Here is a 26,434-nt window from a genome sequence, read left to right as displayed (position 1 = left end):
CTAAAGATAACGTCGAAGTGCGGGACACAGTTTTAAGAATACAGCACCCGAAGACCCCTGAGCTTCCGTAGAGACCAGACAAGCTCGCGCGGCCGTCAATATCGGCACACAGACTGGGCGGCCCGAAAGGAAAAGTCTCCTGCGCGCAGGCGCACGCCATCGCCCGCCCGTCCGGCACGCGCTCCGCCTCTCCTCGCCACTAGCCCCGCCCCCCGGCTCGGCCCCGCCCCTCCAGCCGGTCCTCCGTATCTTCCGCCCTAGCTGGCTTCGCCTCAGCCTGCGCTGCGCCCTCCCGGCCTGCGGCGTCGCGGTACCGGCCTCCGCGCTCCACCCAGACGCCCTCCGGCCCTCGGGAGGGGGCGGGAGGCGGAGCAGAGGGGTGGGGGGTGGTGTCGCCGCGGTCTAGGCGCGGTAGGCGGTGGCGGCGGCGTCGGAGGTCCCTGAGATATGGCCGCCTCGGTGTTCTGCTGCCTGCGGTGCTGCAGAGATGGCGGGACGGGCCACATCCCTCTGAAGGAGATGCCGGCCGTGCAGCTGGACACGCAGCACATGGGTAAGGGCTCTCCCTTCCCCAGACCCAGTGGCCCACCCCGGGTCGGGCGCGGCTGGTCGGGGTCAGCCTGGAGTTACGAGGACCGCACGCTGCCGGGCCCCGCCGGGCTCCGCGCCCTGTCCCTCACCCTGTGACGCTGCCCTGGACCCGGTTTGGCCTCGCGGGTCTCCTCCAGACTCCGGCCGACCCCACCTCGGCTCGGCTCTGCGTTCAGAGCTGCGCAGCCCTGTCAGCTCCTGTCTTGGGAAGATGGGTGTGTGGACCTACCCGTTTCCACAGCAGTGTCCTCCCGGCTGCCGCCTCCTGGGACTCGTGTAAGACGTCACCTTCGAGGGGAGTGGGGAGGACTCTGTTCTCCTCCTACAATGCTCCACTGCCTAGCTCCAGTCCAGTCCCACACATTTTCGGAAAGCTTCAGCTGTCCTCGGCTCCTTCCTCTGCCCTGACAGCTTTCTCTTAGCCCATCATTTATCGGTTGTTTTATTGGAAATGATTTTCCTCTCATCTCCTAAAGTCAAAACAAGGCAAGTTGCAGAAGCCTGAAGCCACCGCTCAGGTCAGAACCTGTCATTTCAACGAAAACCTCCCACTGTCCGACCCCTGTTAGTCACGCTTAGAGGTGTTGTAATTTCTCCTGACCGGCCTCTTCCCAGCAGGTCAGGCTATTGCAGAAATAAAACAGCGCTTTGCTTCTTCGCATCTATGTTTTTTCCTTCCACTGTCAAATGAGCTTACAGCTTCTCTCCTAACGTTCTTCTCCTCCCCTCTGTAGCCTCTTTTACCACCTTATTATTTCTGTTCTTAGACTTGTCCCATGTAGTTCCATGCTTCTGGAATATGGTTCTAGAAGGAGAGATTTCCCACTATAATTACTTCAGAGTACTGTTTTTTTTGCGGATTATTCTCTTCAAAGTATACATCTGCACTTTCAGTTTTCCCCACATCTCTCTTTGGCTAAAGGACAGTGCATTGAAATAACAAAGGGAATTCTTAATATTTATAGCAAAACCCTCTCCCGCCCAGATTCTCTATAATTCTGGAAATACTCTGCTCATTATATGTCTGTAGCATGTACTAAATCACAGATGTGATCATTGTTTACCACTTTGTATGTGGGTATTTTAATTCTTAGATATCCCAAGTATAATATAGACCCCTGATACATAAATATATATGTATGTATATCTCTTTATTTCTTATTCATCATCGTTTATAGACAGATGTTCAAATTCTATAATTTCCCTCAGAAAATGTTTCCATTTCATTTATTCGTTCACCCAACTGATATTTATTGGCTGATGTTATACGGTAGGCATTGTTTTAGATGCTAGGAACACAGTAAAGGAAAACCACGCGTAGATCCTGGAGCATATGGTCAGCTTTAGCTCTTTCTATCTCTACTGCCAAACTCCTGAATTACTACAATCTGCTCTTTAAAGTATTCCTTTTCTCTAGTCTCTTCTTCCACGAAGAACCGGTCACTTGTACTCATTCCACTATGTTCTCCTTTTTCCAGAGCTGCCCAGCATCTTTCAGTAGAGTAATGTCATCCCCCATTACCATCTGCGTGGAAACTTTTCTTAACCTGTCTTCCAGTAAATTCAAATTCTTCAATCACAGAAGAAGCATGATTTTAGAAAGCAAATAATATAAGAGGAGAGGCTCATCAAGTTAGGAACAGGTTTCAAGCATCAGTTGATCTTAAGTTGAAATATGAGAAGCACACTGAGTGAGTATGCATGTATTTGGATATGTGAAAGGCTGTATTAGGTCACCTAAAGAATGTGATTGCCGTTTTTTGTTAAGAAAATAGTCTATACACGTCATATGCAAATGAATGTTGTCTCTTTCCAAGTTGTCACTTACTTTGGTGATGCTGCATCACTTAAAACGATTTGGAATTCCTCTTGGGATTTTCTGTGGAGCAGTTTTTATAAATATCCTCATTTTTGCCACAACCTCCATATTTAATTGTGAATTGACTTTTTAGAAATAAATGTCTTCCAAGGTAGCTACTTTGAAAGGGATGCCGTTCATTTGGAAATGTCTAATGTTTTTTAAAAAATACACTTTGGCTATGTTTATATGTGTTCTGGCTATACTCAAATTTGCCTTGGCTTTCTAAGCAATCTTGATAATTAATGAAACTGTACAAATCACATAGATCCAAGTGTAGGATATCTTTGTACTTAAAAAAGAGAAATGGAATAAGCTTAAGATAATTCTCCAGTGATTCACAAACACTCTAAAATGTTCTGTGAATATATCCATCTTTCTGTATAAAACATCTCAGTACCTAGCAGAATGCCTTGGAGATAAGAAATGAGATTGAAGTAAGAGAATAATAGCATATTCAGAGTTGGTTCTGTGGTTCCAACTCAGATATGTACGAGAACCAAAAAGTATTGCTGGGTATGAAAAAAAAAAACATTTATTTGCGTAGTTCTTTGAAATGTTTTTCACTTAGGATGCTTTCAGTTACAAGCTGTAAAACCTGCAACTCAAAACAGTTGAAACAATGAAGGAAATTTATTGGTTCATGTAAATTTAAAAAGTACAAAAGCAGCACTATCTTCAGGAAGACTCAGTGCTGCTAAGGACTGAGCTTCTTTTCATCTCTTTCCTCTGTCTTCTGCTGCTTGTTCCTGAAGGCTGGCATCCATGATAACTTGCAGCCTCTCCCTGGGCTGTAGGCTTCCTCATTCAGATCCAGCAAGAATGAGAGAATCTTTATCCCTTCATTCTCTCTGCAAAAGTCCTGAGACTATCTCTGATGGTAGTGGCTTAGGTCATATAACCGTTTTTCACTCAGTCAGTGTGGCCAGGAAATGTGGAATGCACTGATTAACTTAACCTAGGTCAAAGCTGTACCCCTGAAACCAGAGATTGAGTCAGCTTCCTTGGAACTGTTTTGATCTCCAGAGCAAAGTCTGTTGGGAAAGGGAAAACAGATACTACATGTCCACTTCACAGTACTTAGCAGAGCATATTCATTCAATTCTGTATCAGTTATTTGTCGAGCGTCTGCTGGATGCCAAGCACTCCATGGTCTTTGCCATCAAGGAGGAGCTGGGCCCTGGATGTTCTCCAGTTGAAACTGCTGAGGTATATGGGGCAGCCAGATGTAAATTATGTATAAAGACACTTTCCCAGAATTTGCGGTTTAACATTTGTAATTAGAAAAAAAAAAGGATGCTAATAAGTTTTTAATAATCATATAATAGGATCTTAGTTTTACCTTAAATAAGAGAGTGTCCTTCTTAAATCAACCAGTTTAGAATTGTGATAAAATCTGAAAATTTGGTATTTCTCTTATGTATTTGTCCCAAATAATTTTTTAAGTATGAATTCAACAGTGAGTTAATGAGAGACCTGCCTCCCTCCTTTTGTTACTATGTTCTAGTTTTATTTAACCCCCTCTGGAGGAGTTTCCTACAGTTCTCACAGCCAGATCTGCTTGGCTTGTACACTTACTACCAGAAAAGTCATACTGGTTACAGATCTTGGGAATCACATGCCTCGATGTTACGGGATATTTCTTACGTATTAGAATTTTGTTAACTTTCTTCATGTTCTCTGATAAGCTTTCCTAAATCAATATTTGGAAGAGAATTGGTATTGGAGTCACATTATGAAGAGACTTTTTCTCACTCTCATCTATCAAATGTTACTTGAACTAAAATTTTCCATGAAAATACAATGCATTTAATGATGTTGAAATCTTGTTTACATATTTGCAATATGATTGACAGCAGCTATCTTACAAACATTTTTAAAATCCTAAAATTAGCATTTTTCCATGACAGCAATTTCTTTTTTTTTTTTTTTAATTTATTTTTGGCTGCGTTAGGTCTTTATTGCTGGGCCCGGGCTTTCTTCAGTTGTGGCGAACGGGGGCTACTCTTCGTTGTGGTGCGCGGGCTTCTCATTGCAGTGGCTTCTCTTGTTGTGGAGCACGGGCTCTAGGCACGCAGGCTCAGTAGCTGTGCCTCGCGGATTCTAGAGCGCAGGCTCAGTAGTTGTGGCTCATGGGCTTAGCCCCTCCGCGGCATGTGGGATCTTCCCGGACCAGGGCTCGAACCCGTGTCCCGTGTATTAGCAGGCGGGTTCTTAACCACTGCGCCACCAGGGAAGCCCCATTTTTTTTTTTCTCTTTTGGCTCAGTTGGGACTTCGTTGCTGTGTGCGGGCTTTCTCTAGTTGCAGTGAGCGGGGGCTGCTCTTCGTTGTGGTGTGCGGGTTTCTCATTGTGGTGGCTTCTCTTGTTGCGGAGCATGGATTCTTGGTGCGTGGGCTTCAGTAGTTGTGGCTTTTGGGCTCTAGAGTGCACGCTCTGTAGTTGTGGTGTACAGGCTTAGTTGCTCCGCGGCATGTGGGATCTTCCCGGACCAGGGATCGAACCCGTGTCCCCTGCATTGCCAGGCAGATTCCCAACCACTGCGCCACCAGGGAAGCCCCGTGTCAGCTGTTTCAAGAACATAGATGTATGTTCCTTTCTGTGTTCCATTCATCTTCAGTTCTTACTTGACCAAAGCACTAGCATAGGACCTTGTACCTAGTAGACATTCAGTCAGTTTTTAGCAGATTGATTTGTTTAGATTGAACTGAAAATGGTACTAATTTGCCAGTTTCTTTCAAGTGTTTATGTTTTTATTTAAATCAAGATATTTATGAAATCATCAAATTGATTCATTGGCTAAAATTTAAGAAAGTCTGCTTCTGGGAGTTCCCTGGTGGCCTAGTGGTTAGGATTCTGGGCTTTCACTGCCGTGGTCCGGGGTTCGGGGAACTGAGATCCCGCAAGACACGTGGTGCAGCCAAAAAAAAAAAAAGTCTACTTCTACCTTAAAAGTGTTTCAAATATTCAGTATAATTCAGAATTATTATTTGAAACTGCCTAATTAAACAAGATTTCTAGCCACAAATTAATATTAATGTTCTCCCAGGAAAAAAGTAAATTAAATATTTTAAATAATTTATCAGTATTTTTATATTTCGAAGTATATATAGTCTCCCTATTTTTTGGAGACCAAGAGTTAAAAGTGAAACAAATTAATCTTGATTGTTGGTTAAGAGAATGTAAAACTTTACACAGTGTCTATATTCTTTTGTTTAGGAACGGATGTTGTCATTGTAAAAAATGGAAGAAGAATATGTGGAACAGGAGGTTGTTTAGCCAGTGCACCTTTACATCAAAACAAAAGCTACTTTGAATTCAAAATCCAGTCCACAGGTTGGTATAATGGTACTTGACTATTAAAAGTCCTAATTATTCAAAATATGAGGAGTAATTTTCAATATATGAAAAAGATTAATGAGGTAATTAAAAAAACACCAAACGCTTACTTAGAAGACCATTTTCTTCCACATCTTATTGTGTGATCCTGGTTTAATTAGGCAATTTCGTTATATTAGGTTCAGTTTTCTCATCTATAAAATGGATTACAGGAGCTGCCCTTCCTGCCTCACATGAGCTATATATATGAAAGTGTTTAAAAGACACGACATACTGGTTCAGTTTAAGGCACAAGCATTATTATTAATATGGTTAATTATTAGTGGCAGCTAGATGAACCATTTCATTTGGTCAAGCATATAAGGTGTAGACTCTTGCTGTTTTATCTTAGGATAAAATTAAACTTATGATCCTGAGGTTTTCTCTTAACTCTTGTTAAGATTCCCTGATTCAGTGTCTTCTGAAGCAATTGGCAGATTTAGAATTCTGATAGAAGTCTAAAGTCTCTTTAAAAATTTATGAATCTGTACACCTGAAACTAACACAATATTGTAAATCAACTATACTTCAATTAAAAATTTAAAAAAATTTTTTTTAATTCTGAAGTTTCTTTAGTTGTATAGCAATTCTACATGAGTATTATGATAGTTATTAATTAGTTAACTTGTGGCAGTGTTGAATATGGGGAAATTTTTTTAAGGCTTTATTATAAAGAAATGTCTAGTGAAACATGGCATGAGTAATATACGTACAGAATTGGAAATCTAGAGTGGAGTAAATTAATTCTGCTCTTACTCTTACTTGAATGACATAAAATATTCCTCTGGGGCTTGTTTTTTAAATTCATTTTAAATACTGATTTTTCTTAAGTGTGTGAAATAAATTTGAATCTGTCCTCCATTCCATTCTTTTGTAAGTTAACTCACTGGCTGCATAATGTCTCTGGTTACTGTAATCTTCTCAAGTATAACATACCTTTTCTCAAGAGAAGCAGATAGTTCCTTGAGCCTGAAATGTAATACAAATTTTTATGTGGATTTTCTATAAAGGGTGCTATCCTCAATAATATCTCTAGAATAAGTGCATTATTGGAGTTTGTAGCATTGTTCCCTCAATGAAAGCTTCAGGCAGTTGTGCCCAAGTGTATCACAGTGTGCACAGTTCTTTAGGAGTAAGGGGACTCTGTAACCCTGTCTAGAACTGTTGTCCCATGAAATTAGTATTATCACTTGCTGTCACTCTTGTCCCACCTTGGAGGATAAATTATATAATCAAATTATTTAGGAGGCCAAGACAGTGAAGTCCAGACATGCAGCTTTCTGATGGTCTCACTCAATCCAGGAAAACTGATTGATTGACAACATGGTCTTCAAACATTCTTTGATCTATAGAATTTCTCCTAACTGATTTTGATAAAAACTGAGAAGGAAACCCTTTGAGATGTAACCGGGAGTTGTAGGTATTCTGTTAGATTAAGAAGAGAGCTGCTTGCTTTAAAAGTCAATTTAGACCAAAAGGTTTTAAACTCATGAACTTAAGGTATTGGATAAGAAAATGATTTTACACTTTATCATTATTTTTCTCCTCTCCATGATACTGACCAGGTCATATATTATTTGTCACATATTATAGATGCAAAAAGTAAAGACAGTAAATTCCTGCTTCTCAGACGTGGTGCTTGAAATAGAACCCCAGGCCATTTATATTCATTGTGTAGCTTTTTAATAATATTTTTAGAGAATAATAATAATAATAATGACAATAGTTAGTATCTTTTAAAAATACTTCCTCTGTGCTTTACTTACCCATTTTTTTTTAATACTTACACTGTTGCAAGTGCTTCACTTGGATGATCTTGCTGTATCTTCTGATAACTTTAAGAGGATAGTACTGTTAGAATCCATAGTTCACAGGTGAGGAAGCAGGGGGAGGTTAAGTAACTTGCCCAAGATGACATAGCAAAGTCAGAATTTAAACCTAGGTAGTACAACTCCAGGGCCCACTCGCTTATCTCCCAGGCTGTACTACATCTGCAGGAGAACATGGTATAGTTTGCAAACTACTTTTAAAAGAATTTTTTAAACATTAACAAAAAAATAGTTTAGTGATAATATGCCACTTTCTTTAAAAACAACTCCTTTCATATTTGTATACTGCAGATTTGGGGAGCATTTAAATTATTATATTTTTAGGAATCTGGGGTATTGGTGTTGCAACTCAGAAAGTTAACTTGAATCAGATCCCTCTTGGCCGAGATGTGCATAGTCTGGTGATGAGAAATGATGGAGCCCTATATCACAACAATGAGGAGAAAAATAGGCTGCCAGCAAACAGCCTTCCACAGGAGGGAGACGTGGTGGTGAGTTTTCTTGTGGAGTTGTTTTCCACTGTAAATTATTAAACTTGAACTGCTTTTAGTATTTCTACTTTTGCCTCTGAGTTTGTGGTTTGAATTCCAAAGCACCAGAATTGGATCTAATGAGGTAGTACATTTTCCAAAGAGAGCACTTGATGTCGATGCTGCTGCCTTACCTAACTGCCTTCTCCTTTCTAGAGCTGCCACTGGCCAGGAAAATAAGCGAGAACCCTTATTTCCATTTAAGGGAGAGTTGATGACAGGTTGGCTGCTGATCATTTCCTGCTTCTCTCACATAAAAGAAATCTTGGCCCACAATTTTAAAAGTTTGCTAACCCTTATATTAGAAAATATTAGGTATTTTTGCAGCTGGAGATCTCTTAGAGAAAAATTTGACATTTATTGCTTAATTTGTTATGAACTTCTGTTAAAGAAGTACAGCATTTTATCAGGAGCATTGGTCCTCGTTAAACATAACCTTACTAAACTTCCTTCACTTTCAGAACTCTTCAAAAAACTGACTCAATATTCTAAGGCTTGATTGTAGAAAACTTTTTTTGGAAAGCAGGGGATAGAAGGAGTTACATATTATTGACTTCTCTGATTTTATTCCCAACTAGATATATTTAAGTCTCTACCAAAGCCACCCTATTGAAAATGTAATCCAGAGATCCCTTTCTGCCTTTTTCCAGATACTTCCTCTCAAACAGTGTTGTCCAAGAACCTTATACACTGAGTTCAGGCCATTAGCTATTGACTGAGAACAGAGTTCTTGGGTCTCCTTATGCAGAGACTTCGGTTCCTGGCTCTCATACCAAGTTGAAAGGAATCTGTAAACAATTAGAGAGAGTTTCTAATAATAAGATAAAACAGACAAGGTAAATCCAGGTTATTGAATTAAAGAAGTATACAATATTTTGAAAAGAGTGAAGGAAGATGTGGAAATGATTTTTAATTATGGTCTGATCTTTTATGCAATTTAAAAAATGTGGGGCTTCCCTGGTGGCACAGTGGTTGAGAGTCCGCCTGCCGATGCAGGGGACACGGGTTCGTACCCCGGTCCGGGAAGATCCCACATGCCGCGGAGCAGCTGGGCCCGTGAGCCATGACTGCTGAGCCTGAGTGTCTGGAGCCTGTGCTCCGCATCGGGAGAGGCCACAACAGTGAGAGGCCCGCGTACCGCAAAAAAAAAAAAAAAAAAGTGAAGAAGAGTCTTCAAATAGGTAAATTATTGAAAGTATGTTTTTCCTAAATTAACTAAAGGAAACTAAAGGCATAAACCATTTTTAAAATCTGCTTTTCCTTTCGAATAGTTGGTTCTGTGTTTGTAGGTCATTGCCAGATACCCATAATGTAGAACACCCTTATTCAAATGGTTATTTCGTGGAAGAGAATCTTGAAGTCAGGTTGGTGCCGTCAACCTGTTTATACTAAAAAATGAAATTCAAACATAAGATAGGTTAATCAGTAACAAATGTTTTTCTTTGTTGATATACTGAACTTCTGCTGTATGTTATTCTTGCCTTCCTGTCTCATTCCCTGAGGTGACTGATACCTCAAATTGACAGATTTAAGAATGTCATTTTTAGTCTGTCAGCATTATTAAATTAGACTTTGAGGGACTTCCCTGATGGCGCAGTGGTTAAGAATCCGCCTGCCAATGCAGGGGACACGGGTTTGATCCCTGGTCCCGGAAGATCCAGCATGCTGCAGAGCAACCGAGCCCGTGCACCACAACTACTGAGCCTGCTCTCTAGAGCCCGTGAGCCACAACTGCTGAGCTCACGTGCTGCAGCTACTGAAGCCTGTGCACTTAGAGCCCATGCTCCACAACAAGAGAAGCCACTGCAGTGAGAAGCCCACACACTGCAACGAAGAGTAGCCCCCGCTCGCCACAACTAGAGAAAGCCCACACAGAACAATGAAGACCCAATGCAGCCAAAAATTAAAATAAATAAATAAATTAGACTTTGAGTTTTTATGCCCATTCTGATAAAAGGAGGACTCAAAAAGATGAAATATAAGCAGAATCCTGAAAAGTAAAACATTATCCTACTCTATTAACTTTATCTTCCTAGTTTAAACATTTGAGAACAAATTTCACTAAATTACTGACAATAGCATAGGAAAAGAGGAATGAATTATAAGACAGGAAAAACATTCTCATGTGTAGAATTTCAGTCATATACCATTCTCTCAGGAGAATCAAGAAAAACAAGCTTTCAACATCTAACCAAATGATTGTATTTATACAGTAATAATAGTACCAACAGGGCCTACTACAGCACCAGGGAGGCATTCCTGAAACAGCTTATGCTTATTTTTTCCTTTTATATATAGTTTAGAAAAGTGCAGATTACATTTTAAAATTGCTGTTTTCAGTTTAATTTCAGAGAAGTTTCATAAACATTCTGTGTAACAATAATAATAATAGCAAACACTTCTCTAGCATCTATTATGGGCCAGAATGGCTTTAAGTGCCTGGCAGGGATTAAATTGTTTAATCCTCTTAATGACCCTGTGAAATAGGTGGTATTATTACCATTTTACAGATTAGAAGTTAAGTAATAACTTCTTATTTGGAGTGATCTCAGGCAGTCTAATTTCAGAGTCGCTTCACCAAACCTGCAAATAATTATTGATAAATCCTTAGAACACATCACATTTCTCGGTATCATTATGAGAGAATCAAACCTAGTTTCTAGAGCATATAAAAGGACAGATTAAGGGAATTCCCTGGCAGTCCAGTGGTTAGGACTCAGCACTTCCACTGCAGGGGCCATGGGTTCGATCCCTGGTCGGGGAACTAAAATCCCTCATGCACGTGGCACAGCCAAAAAAAAAAAAAAAAGGACAGATTAAGTTAGAAAATACTTGAACTTAAACTCTGCTGCTGGAGGGCAGGGGTTCTCACATCCTTCCTCGCTTCTCTCTCGGGTGCTAGGTATTGGTGCTGGAGGGAGGGGTTGAAAATTTGCTTGCTTGCAGTACGTGATGCTGCCAGCAGGTGGGGAAGGGTGCCCAGACTACAGCCTGCTGATCTGAACTGCTAGATTCCCAGTAATCCTGTGAAGGGAGTAACACACTGCTTTTTATGGAATCATGTTATTTATTTACTTTTGTAATCATGTTTTCTAAATGAAAAGACGACTTCATTAAAAAAGCTAATCCTAGCCATCACTTAGCTTTATTATTTAAGTACGTAAACTGAAGTGAAACAAAAGCAGCATTTATCTTTCTGTTTAGTCTAACCCTGGCCTTGCTAAGATTTGAGAATCTTTTATAGCACTTAACACATTGACTCATCTGGGCCTTTGCTATCTTAACTGGAAAGTGAGGGAGTTAAGACTACATCATCTGTAAGATGTTTTTCTACCTTTAAAAGCTTGTAGGTTCATATAATTTATCCACAGTCAGAAATCCTTGAAGTGGTTGCTTCTTGGTCTGTGATGGTTTTTGAAAGGTCTCCACTGTCTATTCTTAATTCTTCAAAGTAAAGCTCTCTTTTTGTCATCAATTAGTAAATATTGTACAAAGTCTTAAAGAGAGTTTTAAAAGTATAAAAGTTCTTAAAAGTTTTGAAGTTTTGAATTGCGTGGCAATTAAGAATAAGTTTTGGGCTTCCCTGGTGGCGCAGTGGTTGAGAGTCCGCCTGCCGATGCAGGGGACACGGGTTCGTGCCCCGGTCTGGGAAGATCCCACATGCCGCGGAGCGGCTGGGCCCGTGAGCCATGGCCGCTGAGCCTGCGCATCCGGAGCCTGTGCTCCACAATGGGAGAGGCCACAACAGTGAGAGGCCCGCATACAGCCAAAAAAAAAAAAAAAAAAAAAAAAAAGAATAAGTTTTCCGAAGCCATACTGCATGAGGTTAAATCCCAGCTCTGCCACTTCCTAACTGTGCAAACTCAGGTAAATTATTTGACCTCTCTGTGCTTTAGCTACCTCATCTGTAAAATGGGGATAATAAAAATACCTATCTTACGAGGATTAAATGAGTAAATATGAAGTGCCTAGAATAGTGTTTGGTACATAATACAGATTATTTGTTTTCCAGCATTAATAATAATAATTGTTATTAATTGTGATTTGTGTACCATTAATAATGTACAAAGTAATATATTTTTATTCTATTGTCTTTTTAAAGTCTTTTGAGCTGTTGTTTTTCTATTTTTCAACTTGACACTAATTACCAATTATATGCAGTTGTAAATACCCACTTTACCTTGGTAATACACTTGACATATTTGAAGCCAAGGTAAAGAGATACAGAAATATATCATTTCTTTTTGGAAATAAGTTGTATAAAGACAATTCATCACAATTGAAAGCAGTGACAGATAATAATCCCTAATGGTGAAAACTTCACTGTTTTCCCCCCTTGAGATCAAATTCTGTATATAAAGAGCAGTGTTTTCTATATGAGTTTAAAAGGTCTCTTTGTTTACAGTATATAGTACTTATATCATCTTAATATTCAAAATATAAAATCCAGATTATCTGAATATAATACTAAGATTTAGTTTTACCTTTAATGTGGACTCTCGGGATTTTACCTTTTTCCCCCCACATAATCACCACTAATTTTTTTTAGCTCAGTTCAAGTGAATTCTACCTAATTGTAAACCTTAATACAAGCTGTTGTGACCTTTTGCTTAGTTTTTTGTGTTTCCATGCTCCCCAATCAGTGCTTTCTGGCTATTCAGGTTTTTATGGAACATGTATATTTTTACCCATTTTAATATTTACTTTGCTTCCTAGGGTATTACATATGACCATGTAGAATTAAATGTATATTTGAATGGAAAAAACATGCATTGTCCAGCATCAGGTATACGAGGGACAGTGTATCCAGTTGTTTATGGTAAGCTAAAATATTGCTAAACATTATTAGATATATGTTAACTTTTGCTTAGCATTTTCATTAACTTTATAACTGTCATTCGGAAGGCTGGACAAGTTAATAAGGACCTCTGTAGTGTACTCAGTAGGTTATCACAATCCCACTTGACAGGACCAAGGAAAGTTTTTATTCCCCATATATTTAAAAAGTAAACTTGCTAAATACAATGATTATACTTAAATATGCAATAACCATATTCCCTTTTATATCATATAGTCTTATATTCTAGAAAGTTCCAAAAAGCTTTATGGAATTTACAAAAAGATATTTCTGCCATTTGTTAGAGAGGGTTAGATGGCCAGGAAATGTAATTGTAAAGAATATTTTGGAAATAGGGATGGGAATTTCATGTAGATTGAGCATTGGTTACCTTTATAAAATTACCTAAATGTTAAAACTCTTCTGAGAGAAATATTGACTTAGAATGGTTTCATATTGATTGTTTTGCTTTTGATAGCCATGTATGTGTAAGTACTATAGTTTCTGTACAAGTGTATCCCTCCAAGAATTGGGTTACTTAGAGATGACTCTGTACCAGTTAGTTACTTTAATTTTATTACAGAAAATTTCAAACATGTATAGAAGAGAATAGAATAATTAACTTTCATGTACCCATCACTCAACTTCAAACAATTATCAACTAGTAGCCAGTCACGTTTCATCACCTCCCTGCAGTCCTCCTGTTCTTCATCTCCCCCTCCTTGTAGTATTTTGAGGCAAATGCCAGACATTATACCATTTTATTCTTAACTATTTTATTTGTATCTCTAAAAAATAAGGTGTCTCTCTTTATAAAAAATATACATAAGCACTGTGCCTTTATCACTCTATTCTTCATTTTTTATGTTATCAACTTTAAATCAACAGGTATATGATTTTTCTGCCTGTGGTTTTAGTTGCTTTAAAAACATTTTCTCATTTAATTACTTTAATCAATTAATCTAAGGATTTGAGCCATAATAAAAACAAATTGTTAACTTTTTTGTAGTAACTTACTGGAAAAATAGCAGTGTTTGTTCGGAATGGCAGAAAAATATACAGTAACAAATAAAAATATTTAATAATTTGATAATAACAGTCATAGCCTGTGCTTTATTTTAAGGTTTTCATTTATCTTCTTTTTTCCTAAATTATTACTTTTCAGTGATTTTTGCCTTCTATATCTTTGCATGTCTTTGCATGTAAAGGTGTATTTTTAAGCTTGATATAGGTTAGTGTATTTGCAATATTGGGTAAGCCTAAAAGAAATGTATTTACTTAAATACATGGGAATGTAGCTTAATATTCAAAATAGTTTAGTCTGAGAAATGAAATAAATATCAGTAGAATGACTGAGTTATAAATGAATATAGCAAATGAGATTTTTATTCTAAACTGTTTCTTTGATTTGGCATTATTTTTAATGTAATAAAGTTAAAGGTAATAAATTATATATAGTAATATATTTTATAAATTGAAATTGATAAATCAGTCCAATTAAATCAAATATTTTAGCCAGATACTATCAAAGATAAAAATAAAATTCAAATTCCCTTACCCTTTGTCTTCTATCCTATCCCTAATCCTAGATCCATCCAGTCATTCATTTTGTCAGTTCTTGCGTTCAACCTATGGAGAGACAACACTGCGTAACACTAAAGAAAAGTGTTGTTACATCTCTGCACATTCCAGACTTTCATTGTAGTTCTTGAATTCCCTATTCATTCTCCATAGATTGACCTCCCCTTCCAGTTTATAGAGAAACAGACCATCAGTGGTAAACTCCAGCTTTCCTCCCCATCCTCCTGAAGCTTTTCTGGATCTACTCCAGTCTTGCCTTCTTCCCATCCCATCTTAGAGGAAGTGGTGCCCTTCATGTTCAGAAAACTCAGTCTCTGGTCTAGATTTCAAACTCCCCGACTCTGGGACTTTACTGTCATTATTTCATCTCTGTCTCATGTCATCAACCTCTCTCTTCAATGTCTGTTGAACATTCTGAATCATTCTCATTCCAAAATACCCTCCCTTAAACTCGTACCCTCACCAGTCCTCTGTTTACCCTTCTCTATATGGCTGCATTTCTTATAGAATAGCTTCCATCACTGTTTATATTGTATCGTTCACCTGTTCTTCAACCGGTGTTGGTGCCTTTACCACCACTTCACTGAAGCCACCCTTGTTAAAATCACTAGTGATTCATGAATGTCAAATCCAGTACTTAACTTTTTTTCTGCATTTATTATTAAGTATAAAATACTAATGTGTATTAAACATATATGTGCAGTTTAACAAGTAGCTATAAAGTGAACACCCATATCATCACTATAGTCAAGATAATGAACATATTCATCACCCCTAAGTTTCCTCCTGCCCCCTTTTAATGCTTTCTACTCACCTCTCCCCACCCACCCCATGCAGCCACTATCTGCTTTCTGTCACTACAGATTATCTTGCATTTTTAGAGTATTATATAAATAGAATCATACAATTTGTATTCTTTTTTTGTCTGGCTTCTTTTACTCAGCATAATTATTTTAAGATTTATCCATGTTGTAGCATGTATCAACAATTCATTGATTTTTATTACCAATTAGTATTGTTCATTGTGTGGATATATCACAGTTGTTTTTTCCCTTCACCTGTTAATGGATATTTAGTTGTTTCCAGTTTTTGGCCATTACAAATAAAGGTGCTGTGAACATTCATGTACAAGGCTTTATGTGGATATATGCATTCATTTCTCTTGAGTAAATGCTGGTAAAAATATGTAGAAGCTAAATAAGGCCTGTAGTCTAATGAACAGTGTTAGTATCAGTGTTAGTTTTCTGGTTTGGATATTGTACTGTAGTTGTGTAAGATGTTACCACTAGGGGAAGCTGAGTGAAGGGTACACAGGACTTTCTGTATTATTTTTGCTACTCTTTGTGAATCTATAATTTTTTTAATAAAATATTTTTTAAGAAGTAATTTATCTTAATGTGTAAAATTGAGAAGATACGGGTAGGTAAGGAAGGAAAAACTCACATTACCGATATTTACATCATCTAGAAATAATTATTAGTAATATTTTGATGTATTTCCTTTCAGTGTTCTTGATAGATTTTATTCTTCATTGTGGTTATTTTTACCCAATAGGATCATGTTTTGTAACCTGGATAGCAGATGCGTTTATTCTTCCTGCCTATTAATGTTATGGCATTATGAAAACAGTTTATAATTTATGTATTCATTCAAATTAAGGTGTTTGCTTCTAATTTATTTTCTTTTTTTTCTATCTCTAGTTGATGACAGTGCAATTTTGGATTGCCAGTTCAGTGAATTTTATCATACTCCTCCACCTGGTTTTGAAAAGATATTATTTGAACAGCAGATCTTCTGAATGTATTTGTTTTTGAAACTTGTATTTCTGCACTGTTAAAAGTGTTTACCATTTAATAAAGCTTTACCTGACCTACAGATGACAATATATCCTTAAAAATATGCTCGTTAATGTTGTCTAAGGAACCAAAGTATACAATATACCATCCTGAAGTTGTGATTTAAAATACTTAGGTTTTGTGATAATGAAATCAGCATTTGGGGCAGTTTATTTAATTCTTATTTAAATAAATATGACTGTGGGTTTGATTAACAGTATTAAATGGAAATATGTATATAGATATTTAAAAGGGAATCTTAACATAAAATATTTGTTTTGATAGAGATACAGAGTTGGGTGGAGGTTTTTGTCATTCTGAAGTGTAGACCTCATTAACTATTTTAAGTCTGCAGTCCAATAATTTTGTGTCTCAGTGTCTTTTTTTATATAGAGTATAACAAAGTGACAAGTTTATGTTATTGGCAACTTCATTTTTGGCGATTTATTTACTATAAAATGTACCACTTTTCTTAAAATTTAAATTGCTTATTTTGTTTGTATGTCATTGCTTTTGATTTTCTTTGTGAAAGGAGATAAGTGTCGTAGTAGCTGTCAGAGTATTTTGTTGAAGACCGTCATGCTGTGTTACTTCAATACCTGAGTAAGTATTGGTTGATTGGTGATGTAGCCTACACAGCAGACATTTAGAATAGTATCATGCTTTCAACTTAAGTGGAAATGAGATTATTCTTTTAAGGACTTTTATTTAAATGTGCATTTTTCTGTAAGGAATAATAAAATATTAGTAATTAAGGACTATTCAGTAGTATATTAAATACATGTTCTTCCTGTTTTGTTAATTATACAGTAATTCACTTCACCCTTGATTATTTCAGAAGTTTGGAGATAAGTGAATTCTCTCCACGACCCTGAGCCTTTGCCTAGTTTTCAGGAAGAATCCCTGACCTTTAGATAACACCCTACTAAGCTGAACAAATCACTTTCTATATCTGGTACAGTCTCCTTTCCAGATGGGCATGCAAAGGATGCATGCGTTTCACTCCTTTACCAACGTGGAGCAGTATGTTGTACTAGAAAAACAGGGCTTTAGAATTGAAGGAGATCTGAATTGTAGTTTTGCCACCTGATCCCATTATCTCTTCAGGCAAGTTCCTCAGTCTTTCTGAGCTCAGGTTCCCCATTTATAAAAGGAATAATCATACCCTTGATGAGATTCTGTAACTAGTTAAATAATATTACATACGTAAAACACTTTTGTCATCGTAGGCAATTAACGAACGTAGCTTCTTTGTTTTCTCTGCTCAGTGGTTTTCATAGTGTGGCCTTCAGACCGTCAGCCTCGGCCTCACTTGAGAACTTGTTAGAAATGGACACTCAGGCCCCACCCCCGACCCACTGAATCAGAAACTGCTGGGGGTAGCACCCAGGAATCTGTGTTTGAACAAGCCCTTCAGGTGATTCTGATCCATGCGAAAGATTGAGAACCACTGCTCAGGAGAGAATTCTTTGAGAATGATTGCCTACTCTAAATTTTCTAAGGATTTAAGACTTATTTTTGCCCCATAGACAAAAGAATCCTGCACAATATTTATTTATTGTTCCATTTGATAGACACAAACGTGACAATGTTTTGAAAACATAGATATACCTGAGTAACATCTATTTACATAAATCCCAAATTTACCTCTGTAGATATATAGAATTGAACTAACTTTATATTGTTTATGCATTTTTACCTGACTTTCTGGCCTAGTAGTTTTAATTCATAAAGAATATGCTTATTTTGGAAAGAGAATTAATATGACTACTGTTTGCTCTCTTTATAATGTTATCTACCTCCTATTTATTTTTTTAAAAGCCAAACTTTTTTTTTTAATCATCATATTCTTTTCTCAAGACTATGTTTGATACCTCTAATCATACAGAATAGGTACAATACTAAAAATGGTACATGAGTTATGTCCATGGCAACAGTTTGATGAAGTCTAGATGTGTTTTTAATTTCTAGGTATCTAATTTCTCTTAGGAAAATTACCTATAACCTCAGTCTAATCTTGAGGAAAATCATCAGACAAATTCCAGTAGGGGGGCGTCCTACAAAATACTTGAGCAGTACTCCGAACTGTCAAGGTCATCAAAAACAAGGAAAGTCAGAGATACTGTCACATCCCGGGGAGCCTAAGGGAACACGACAAGTCAATGTAATGTGCGAACCAGGAACAGAAAAAGGATATTAGGTAAAAACTAAGGAAATCTGAATAAACCATGGACTTTAGTTAATAATAATGTATCAATATGTTTGCTAATTATAGCAGATGAACCATAATAATGTAAGATGTTAATAAAAGGAGAAACTGGGAGAGGGGATATATAGGAACTCTGTACTATTGTCTCAATTTTTCTGTAAATCTAAACCATTCTAAAAAAATAAAGTCTATTTAAGAAACTATGTTGAGCTAGGAAAAATTCAAAAATAAAGCCTTTCTTGAAGCCAGTAGACCATTAGTATGATATATACCTATAGCCTAAGTATTCAATGATAGCTAATAAATATAGACATGGATGGGACATAAAACATTCTTGTATTTTAACACACAATTTGTTCCTGGCTGAAGAGACTGTCTACTGTCTTGATTCTGTTTATTGCAAAAATCCATTTGTTCACACTGGTGTAGTTTTTTTTTTTTTTTTTGCGATACGCAGGCCTCTCACTGTTGTGGCCTCTCCCGTTGCGGAGCATAGGCTCCAGACGCGCAGGCTTAGCGGCCATGGCTCACGGGCCCAGCCGCTCGGCGACATGTGGGATCTTCCTGGACCGGGGCACGAACCCGTGTCCCCTGCATTGGCAGGCGGACTCTCAACCACTGCACCACCAGGGAAGCCCACTGGTGTAGCTTTTTATACTCACATTGAAAATTAATCAGTGATTTATTATCCATATTATTATTTCAGTGATTTAAACATTGCAAGGGACTTGCAATGTTAGATATGTGAAACAATGAAAATCTCATAAATAATAAGTTTACATTATTAAAAACCAGAAAAAGAGAATTTGGCTTTTAACTGCTTTTGGCTCATCAGTTAAGATTATTTGAATATATTTTCAACTTAGATTACAAAGTATTATAATTTAAGAATGGTACAAAATATAATTTAAGGCTTTTAAAAATCATTAACAAAAACAGACACATGTATGACAGTGTTGCTCACATCTCTTTTTTTTTACTGTATGTTTACTTTTTCTTTTTTAACCAAACAGTTGTTTTTTTTTTTTTTAATACCTTTTTGGTTGCACCACACGCCATGTCGGATGTTAGTTCCCCGACCAGGGATGGAACCCATGCCCCTTGCATTGGAAGCGAGGAATCTTAACCACTGGACTGCCAGGGAAGTCCCTGTATGTTTACTTCTTAATGTAAATCTAGATATGGACCAGCAAAAGCATAGCTGGAAATGGAAGTGAAATCTTAGAGTAATCTTGATAAATTACATTAAATCAATAATTTCCTTTACATAACGTAAAAACACTGGATATTGTGAGTGGAAAATTTATAATCAAAACTGTGGAGTTTCCCTGTACATAGTACTCATAAATGGAATATAATCAACTACCACTTACATTAATTTGCATTGTTTATGCAACCTGGCAGGGAAATACTTTTGGGAGCTAACTGGACTGCACGTGAATGAGTGGAAACAATAGAATCAATTAAACTCGTGCAATAGGATATGAGACTCCCTTTCAACTTGCTCTTTTAAAAAAACTGAGACCAAATTATTGAAATAATGAGTATAAACACAACGTTAGATATAATTAGCAATATAAATGAATCACACACCACCCAAGACTTCTATAGAAATTTAAAGGAAAAATTGTCCCAGTATTGGCTGAAATGTGTAATCTGTAGTTCCGTAGGAATCATTACAATGTAGTCATTCAAAAATTGAATCACTTATGTGCTGTGTTTCATAAATACTTAAACACAATAGTCCCTGGCCTCAAGGAACTCTGTTAATGGTAATTCATTCATAAGTATGGCTCTACAATACCCAAGATATATTGATAAATGAAAAAAAAGTTGTGAAAATTTGTGTGTATAATCTGATTCATGGTCCAGTGGGTAGGACCCAGTGCTTTCACTGCCGGGGCTGGGGTTCAATCCCTGGTCCTGCAAGCATAGAACAACCGATAAAAAACAAAACCCAGAAAACTAGAGCCTTATGTATAGGAAAAATATGATGTAATATATACATCAAAAATACCATATCTTGGGAATAAGACTACAGGGATCTAGCTCTTTCATTGCAAATTTATCTGATAATTTTTTTACAATAAACCTATTTTGGGAAAAAGAATTTTAAACAAGAGGAAAGCACGTGACTCTGGAGGAAGCCCTGTACACTAGAGAATGGGGGAATTTTACATTCACACTTAGAAATCTAAAAGGCTGCAGTAGAATCACAACATGATTACTTAAGTACAGGATAAAAAGTGTTTCATGGCAATTCATCTTAAAGGATTCAGAAATTTTAGTCTATGCCATGCCTGGTACCACTACAAACTGGGTCCCCAGACCCAGGCAAGTAAGTGCTAATGAAGCCACATGTGGAGTAGACCAGTTCCAGCAGACACTGCACTTGAAATCAAGGGCAGTGATAAACCAGCAAAGGCTACCAGGCTGCTGAGAAGCTGCTTAATTAATCCATGCATGAATGAATGAATGATCCGTGACACTGGGAATGTTGGAAGAATGTATTCAACCCACTGGGCTGTTGAAGCTGGTATGACTTGTGAAATGCTAATCATTTGAAGAAGTTGACTAGAAATAAAGCCCCCAAAAAAATCTGTAGATTCATGTGTGTGATTCTCACAAATGTATTTCAGGAAAGAGAGTCATAGATGTGTTTCAGATATCTGATGGTTCATCACTTGAAAAAAAATGGGTAGACTTATTCTCTGTTGCCCTGGAGTAAGAATTATTAGAAGGTACAGGGAAGCAGATTTTAGTTTAAGATGGAAAAGAACTTTCCTACTTAGTTCACTACTGAAATTGCTGCCTTGCAAAGAAATGAACTTCTGGTCCCTGGAATTGTTTTAACAGTTGTTTTTAAAATGTAGATTTTGTTCTTATTCAGGTATGGTGAGCAGGAAGCTACTGCCGTTGAAAAAGATAGTGTTACAGTTTCCAAGAGGAGAGGGCACACCTTGCCACACAGGGACTCACAGGTAAGCATCAGGGTTGGTCAGGAGGCCGAAGGAGCAAGGGGAAGGCATGGGCGTGAGCCCTTATTGTGGTTCCATGTGCAAGGCAGGGTAAGCATACTCAGGATTGGCTAGTTTGAATAGTTTCAGCAGGCTCTGGGGTACAGAGGCTGTCCCAAGTTGTCTGGTACCTGGCTCTGGGGTGAGTAGGACAGGGAAATATTGATTGACATGGAAAGTAAGAGCCAGGTAAGGAAGGTGGGGGGCTCTGGATTGGTTGGTTTGCAAATGAAAGTCAGGCTCCTTGGGAGGAGTGGTTTGCCTTCTTTAGGAATTAGCTAACCGTGGTGAAGCAGTCCCTCCTCTGACAATAAGGCCTCAGTAAAGCATTAAGAATACAGAAAATAGGGCTTCCCTAGTGGTGCAGTGGTTGAGAGTCTGCCTGCCGATGCAGGGGACATAGGTTCGTGCCCCGGTCCGGGAAGATCCCACATGCCACGGAGCGGCTAGGCCCGTGAGCCATGGCTGCTGAGCCTGCACGTCCGGAGGCTGTGCTCTGCAACGGGAGAGGCCACAGCAGTGAGAGGCCCATGTACTGCAAAAAAAAAAAAAAAAAAAAAATAGAATACAGAAAATATAATCAATACACAGTCTAGATGACTATCCCAGAGATCTCATAAATATGGTTCCCACTGGATTAGAGACCAAACTAGATGTTTTCTAAAACTCAGTGATTCCGATTCATTCAGACAATTGCCGAGTCTCCAAATAAGTTAACTTGAAAACAAGGAAATAGGAGATGCAGGATCTCCAGGGATTTATACAAGGATTTGTCACATTAAAATTTGTGTTAACAATGGAACAGGATAGAAAGCCCAGAGAGGGCTTCCCTGGTGGCGCAGTGGTTAAGAATCCTCCTGCCAATGCAGCAGACACGGTTTCGAGCCCTGGTCCAGGAAGATCCCACGTGCTGTGGAGCAACTAAGCCCACGCACCACAACTACTGAACCTGCGCTCTAGGGCCCAAGAGCCACAGCTACTGAAGCCCGTGCTCCTAGAGCCCGTGCTCTGCAGCAAGAGAAGCCACTGCAATGAGAAGCCCGCACACCACAATGAAGAGTAGCCCCTGCTTGCCACAACTAGAGAAAGCCCGCGCAGCAACAAAAACCCAACGCAGCCAAAAATAAAATAAATTTTTTAAAAAAAAAAGAAAGCCCAGAGATAAACCCACTCACATATGGTCACCTTATCTTTGATGGAGGCAAGAGTATACGATGGAGAAAAGACAGCCTCTTCAATAAGTGGTGCTGGGAAAACTGGACAGCTACATGTAAGAGAATGAAATTAGAACACTCCCTAACACCATACCCATAAATAAACTCAAAATGGATTAAAGACCTAAATGTAAGGCCAGACACTATAAAACTCTTAGAGGAAAACATAGGAAGAACAGTCTATGACATAAATCACAGCAAGATCTTTTTTGATCCACCTCCTGGAGAAATGGAAATAAAAACAAAAATAAACAAATGAGACCTAATGAAACTTAAAGGCTTTTGCACAGCAAAGGAAACCATAAGATGAAAAGACAACCCTCAGAATGGGAGAAAATATTTGCAAACGAAGCAACTGACAAAGGATTAATCTCCAAAATGTACAAGCAGCTCATGCAGCTCAGTATCAAAAAAACAGCCCAATCCAAAAATGGGCAGAAGACCTAAATAGACATTTCTCCAAAGAAGATATACAGACTGCCAACAAACACATGAAAGGATGCTCAACATCACTAATCATTAGAGAAATGCAAATCAAAACTACAATGAGGTATCACCTCACACCAGTCAGAATGGCCATCATCAACAAATCTAAAAACAATAAATGCTGGCGGGGGTGTGGAGAAAAGGGAACCCTCTTGCACTGTTGGTGGGAATGTAAATTGATACAGCCACTATGGAGAACAGTATGGAGCGTCCTTAAAAAACTACAAATAGAACTATCATATGACCCAGCAATCCCACTACTGGGCATGTTCCCTGAGAAAACCATAATTCAAAAAGAGTCAAGTACCACAGTGTTCATTGCAGCATTATTTACAATAGCCAGGACATGGAAGCAACCTAGGTGTCCATCGACAGATGAACGGATAAAGAAAATGTGGCACATATATACAATGGAATATTACCCAGCCATAAAAAGAAATTGAGTTATTTGTAGTGAGGTGGATGGACCTAGAGTCTGTCATACAGAGTGAAGTAACTCAGAAAGAGAAAAACAAATACCATATGCTAACACATATATATGGAATCTAAGAAAAAGAAAAAAAAGGTCATGAAGAACCTAAGGGCAAGTAGGGAATAAAGACACAGACCTACTAGAGAATGGACTTGAGGATATGGGGAGGGGGAAGGGTAAGCTGTGACAAAGTGAGAGAGTGGCATGGACACATATACACTACCAAACGTAAAATAGATAGCTAGTGGGAAGCAGCTGCCTAGCACAGGGAGATCAGCTCGGTGCTTTGTGACCACCTAGAGGGGTGGGATAGGGAGGGTGGGAGGGAGACTCAAGAGGGAAGAGATATGGGGATATATGTATACATATAGCTGATTCACTTTGTTATACAGCAGAAACTAATACAACATTGTAAAGCAACTCTACTCCAATAAAGATGTTAAGAAAAATAAAAAAGTACAGCAAAGAACCAAGGAAAAATAAATAAAATATAAAATGATATATTGCAAAAAAAATTTTTGTGTTAATTCTGAAAAGGGGAGATGATACTATAGTTTATTGAGGAATGTAGTGCTAGTTCAACACGGTAAATAAGAGATTTCACACAGTTTTGTGAGTAGACAGAAGTGACTTACCAGTGATGAACAAGAAACAGTGAGATTGTATATTTGGGGATAAATTGTATGATGGTCTCCTAGGTCTTATTTAAGGTCACACAGAGATCTCTGAAGTGCCAGTCCAATGTGTGGTCACAATCAAAAGCATATGTAAAATGTTATTATCAGAAAGGGTTTTGAAAATTAAGCAGAGAATCTTATCAACCATAATAAGAAACAAGACACAAAACTTGTCCTTCCTGACCTATGTTTGGTTCACTTATTGCATTTCTGGTGAAAAGGTGAGTTGAAGAAGCTCAAGGAAGAAGAGCACGAGTGACCCAGAGAAGGCACACAAGACACAACAGCCTTTCGGTCTGGAAGTCAAGGCTGAGGAGGAACGTTACCCCAATCTATAAAATCGTGGTGAGTGTGGATGGGTGCGGTGAACTTGGACTTGCTGTCAAATTCCAAAACACTAAAAATTAAGGCAGCAACCCTTGAAACTTAAGGAAAAGAATATTTAGAGGCAAAAAGCTCCATATTATCTTCATGCTGTGTAAGAAACAGGATTGCGAGGTGGTATAGGGAGATGTTTTGAAACTGAATTGTTAAACGAGAAGGCATGTTGGAGACCATTTGTCCAAATCCTCACTCCCGCCATGGGGAAAGCGGCCCAAGAGAGGTTAGGTGTCTTTGGCAAGGTGATACAGTAAAATCCAGGTAATTGAATATTCATTAAATAAATATAAGCACTTACTCCTTCAGGCACTGTATAAAGTTCATTCTACACTGCCATGTGATTAGACAAATCCGTTAACAATTTCTAAAGGAAAGGTTTCTAAAGGGTTTTTGATAGAAGCTAGGAATCTAGGAGTATATCTGCTTTAACGCTGAGAACATGAAAGATAGTTTAGCAGTCCTACAAAACACATACTAATACAACTGTCCAAGACTGAACAAAGGCCAGGATAGATCATTAGAGAGATTCACATTTGATTACCCTTATTCAGTGGCTGGTTCTTATAAAGGTGCCAAAAATGATGAAATAAATATCTGCCTTTCGGGATTATCTGTGCGACAGCTCTCCATTAGCATAAATAAACAGCAGTTAATGATTCACTGACTGTCATTCCTGGGTCATGTGCAGACATGGAGGTGTGGCCTCAAAGACAATTAATGAGAAAACATGTTTTTTGGCCTTATGTTACATTGTTGTAATTAGATTGGACTATGTACACTGAGGCTTAGAAATTTACAATACTTGATACTAAAGAAGGGGCTTCCCTGGCGGTCCAGTGGTTAGGACTCCATGCTTCCACTGCAGGGGGCGAGGGTTCGATCCCTGGTTGGGGAAACAGGACCCCGTGTGCTGTGTGCGGTTAATTAAAAAAAAAAAAAAACTAATGAATTTTACTACAACGTGTCTTCTGTCGGCATTCCTGAATTTTTTCCTGGACCTTGTTCCTCCCATTAAACTCATTTTTAGAAAAGGCTCAGTATTTGATGGACTTTACAGATTCAGACTTTATGAAGATTCAAACAATGAAGCCCATCTTTTTAAAACAATGTTTGGGGAATTCCTTGGTGGTCCAGTGGTTAGAATCCGGTACTTTCACTGCCGGGGCCCGGATTCAATCCCTGGTCGCGGAATGAAGATCCCGCAAGCATCGTGACGTGGCCAAAAAAAAAAAAAAATTTTTTTGAAGGATACTTTAAAACAAATATAATAATAGAAGTTAAATTACAGGGAAAATGTTTAAACTCATCACAAGAACAATGTTCCCACATTTTAGAAGCATACATATATCTTCCTGTAAGCAATTGTCACACTAGTTATAAAACAGTTCCTGCCTATTTGTTAAGGATTTTGGAAAATAAGATTGGTATACTTACTGGCATAACTTATATATTATCCATAACTCTTCTCAGAAATGGTGGTAGAACCCAAATAAGCTCTTGAAATCTCAACATGATACAGTAAATTTTCTTTTTGATTCT

The 26,434-nt window shown here is 38.1% G+C and overlaps 1 protein-coding gene across 2 annotated transcripts; it reads left to right on the top strand.

Moving 5' to 3' along the window:
- Positions 1–242: 242 nt before the first annotated feature.
- On the top strand, positions 243–17,200 carry SPRYD7 (SPRY domain containing 7). 2 transcript variants are annotated; one of them, XM_027116359.1, is made up of 6 exons: positions 245–553; positions 2,070–2,282; positions 5,669–5,785; positions 7,981–8,147; positions 12,903–13,005; positions 16,305–17,200. In XM_027116359.1, exons 2-6 carry the CDS (start codon positions 2,267–2,269, stop codon positions 16,400–16,402), a joined length of 501 nt encoding a protein of 166 aa, XP_026972160.1. In that variant the 5' UTR covers positions 245–553; positions 2,070–2,266; the 3' UTR covers positions 16,403–17,200. The 2 variants fall into 2 exon arrangements, with proteins under 2 accessions (XP_026972159.1, XP_026972160.1); XM_027116358.1 differs by lacking the exon at positions 2,070–2,282 and having other exon boundaries at positions 243–553.
- The last annotated feature ends 9,234 nt before the right edge of the window (positions 17,201–26,434 follow it).

Source organism: Aethalodelphis obliquidens, unplaced genomic scaffold (genome assembly GCF_003676395.1).
Source record: "Aethalodelphis obliquidens isolate GAN/ISIS:26980383/991018 unplaced genomic scaffold, ASM367639v1 scaffold16, whole genome shotgun sequence".
Classification (NCBI taxonomy): Eukaryota; Metazoa; Chordata; class Mammalia; order Artiodactyla; family Delphinidae; genus Aethalodelphis; species Aethalodelphis obliquidens.
The sequence above is the reverse complement of the archived record's forward strand: the minus strand, read 5'-3'. Positions and strand labels throughout refer to the sequence as shown.

Coding starts and splice junctions, on each gene's coding strand:
- SPRYD7 (XM_027116358.1), top strand. CDS start 448: ATGGCCGCCTCGGTGTTCTGCTGCCTGCGGTGCTGCAGAGATGGCGGG. Junction 554..5,668: donor GCTGGACACGCAGCACATGG/GTAAGGGCTCTC, acceptor TCTTTTGTTTAG/GAACGGATGTTGTCATTGTA. Junction 5,786..7,980: donor ATTCAAAATCCAGTCCACAG/GTTGGTATAATG, acceptor TTATATTTTTAG/GAATCTGGGGTATTGGTGTT.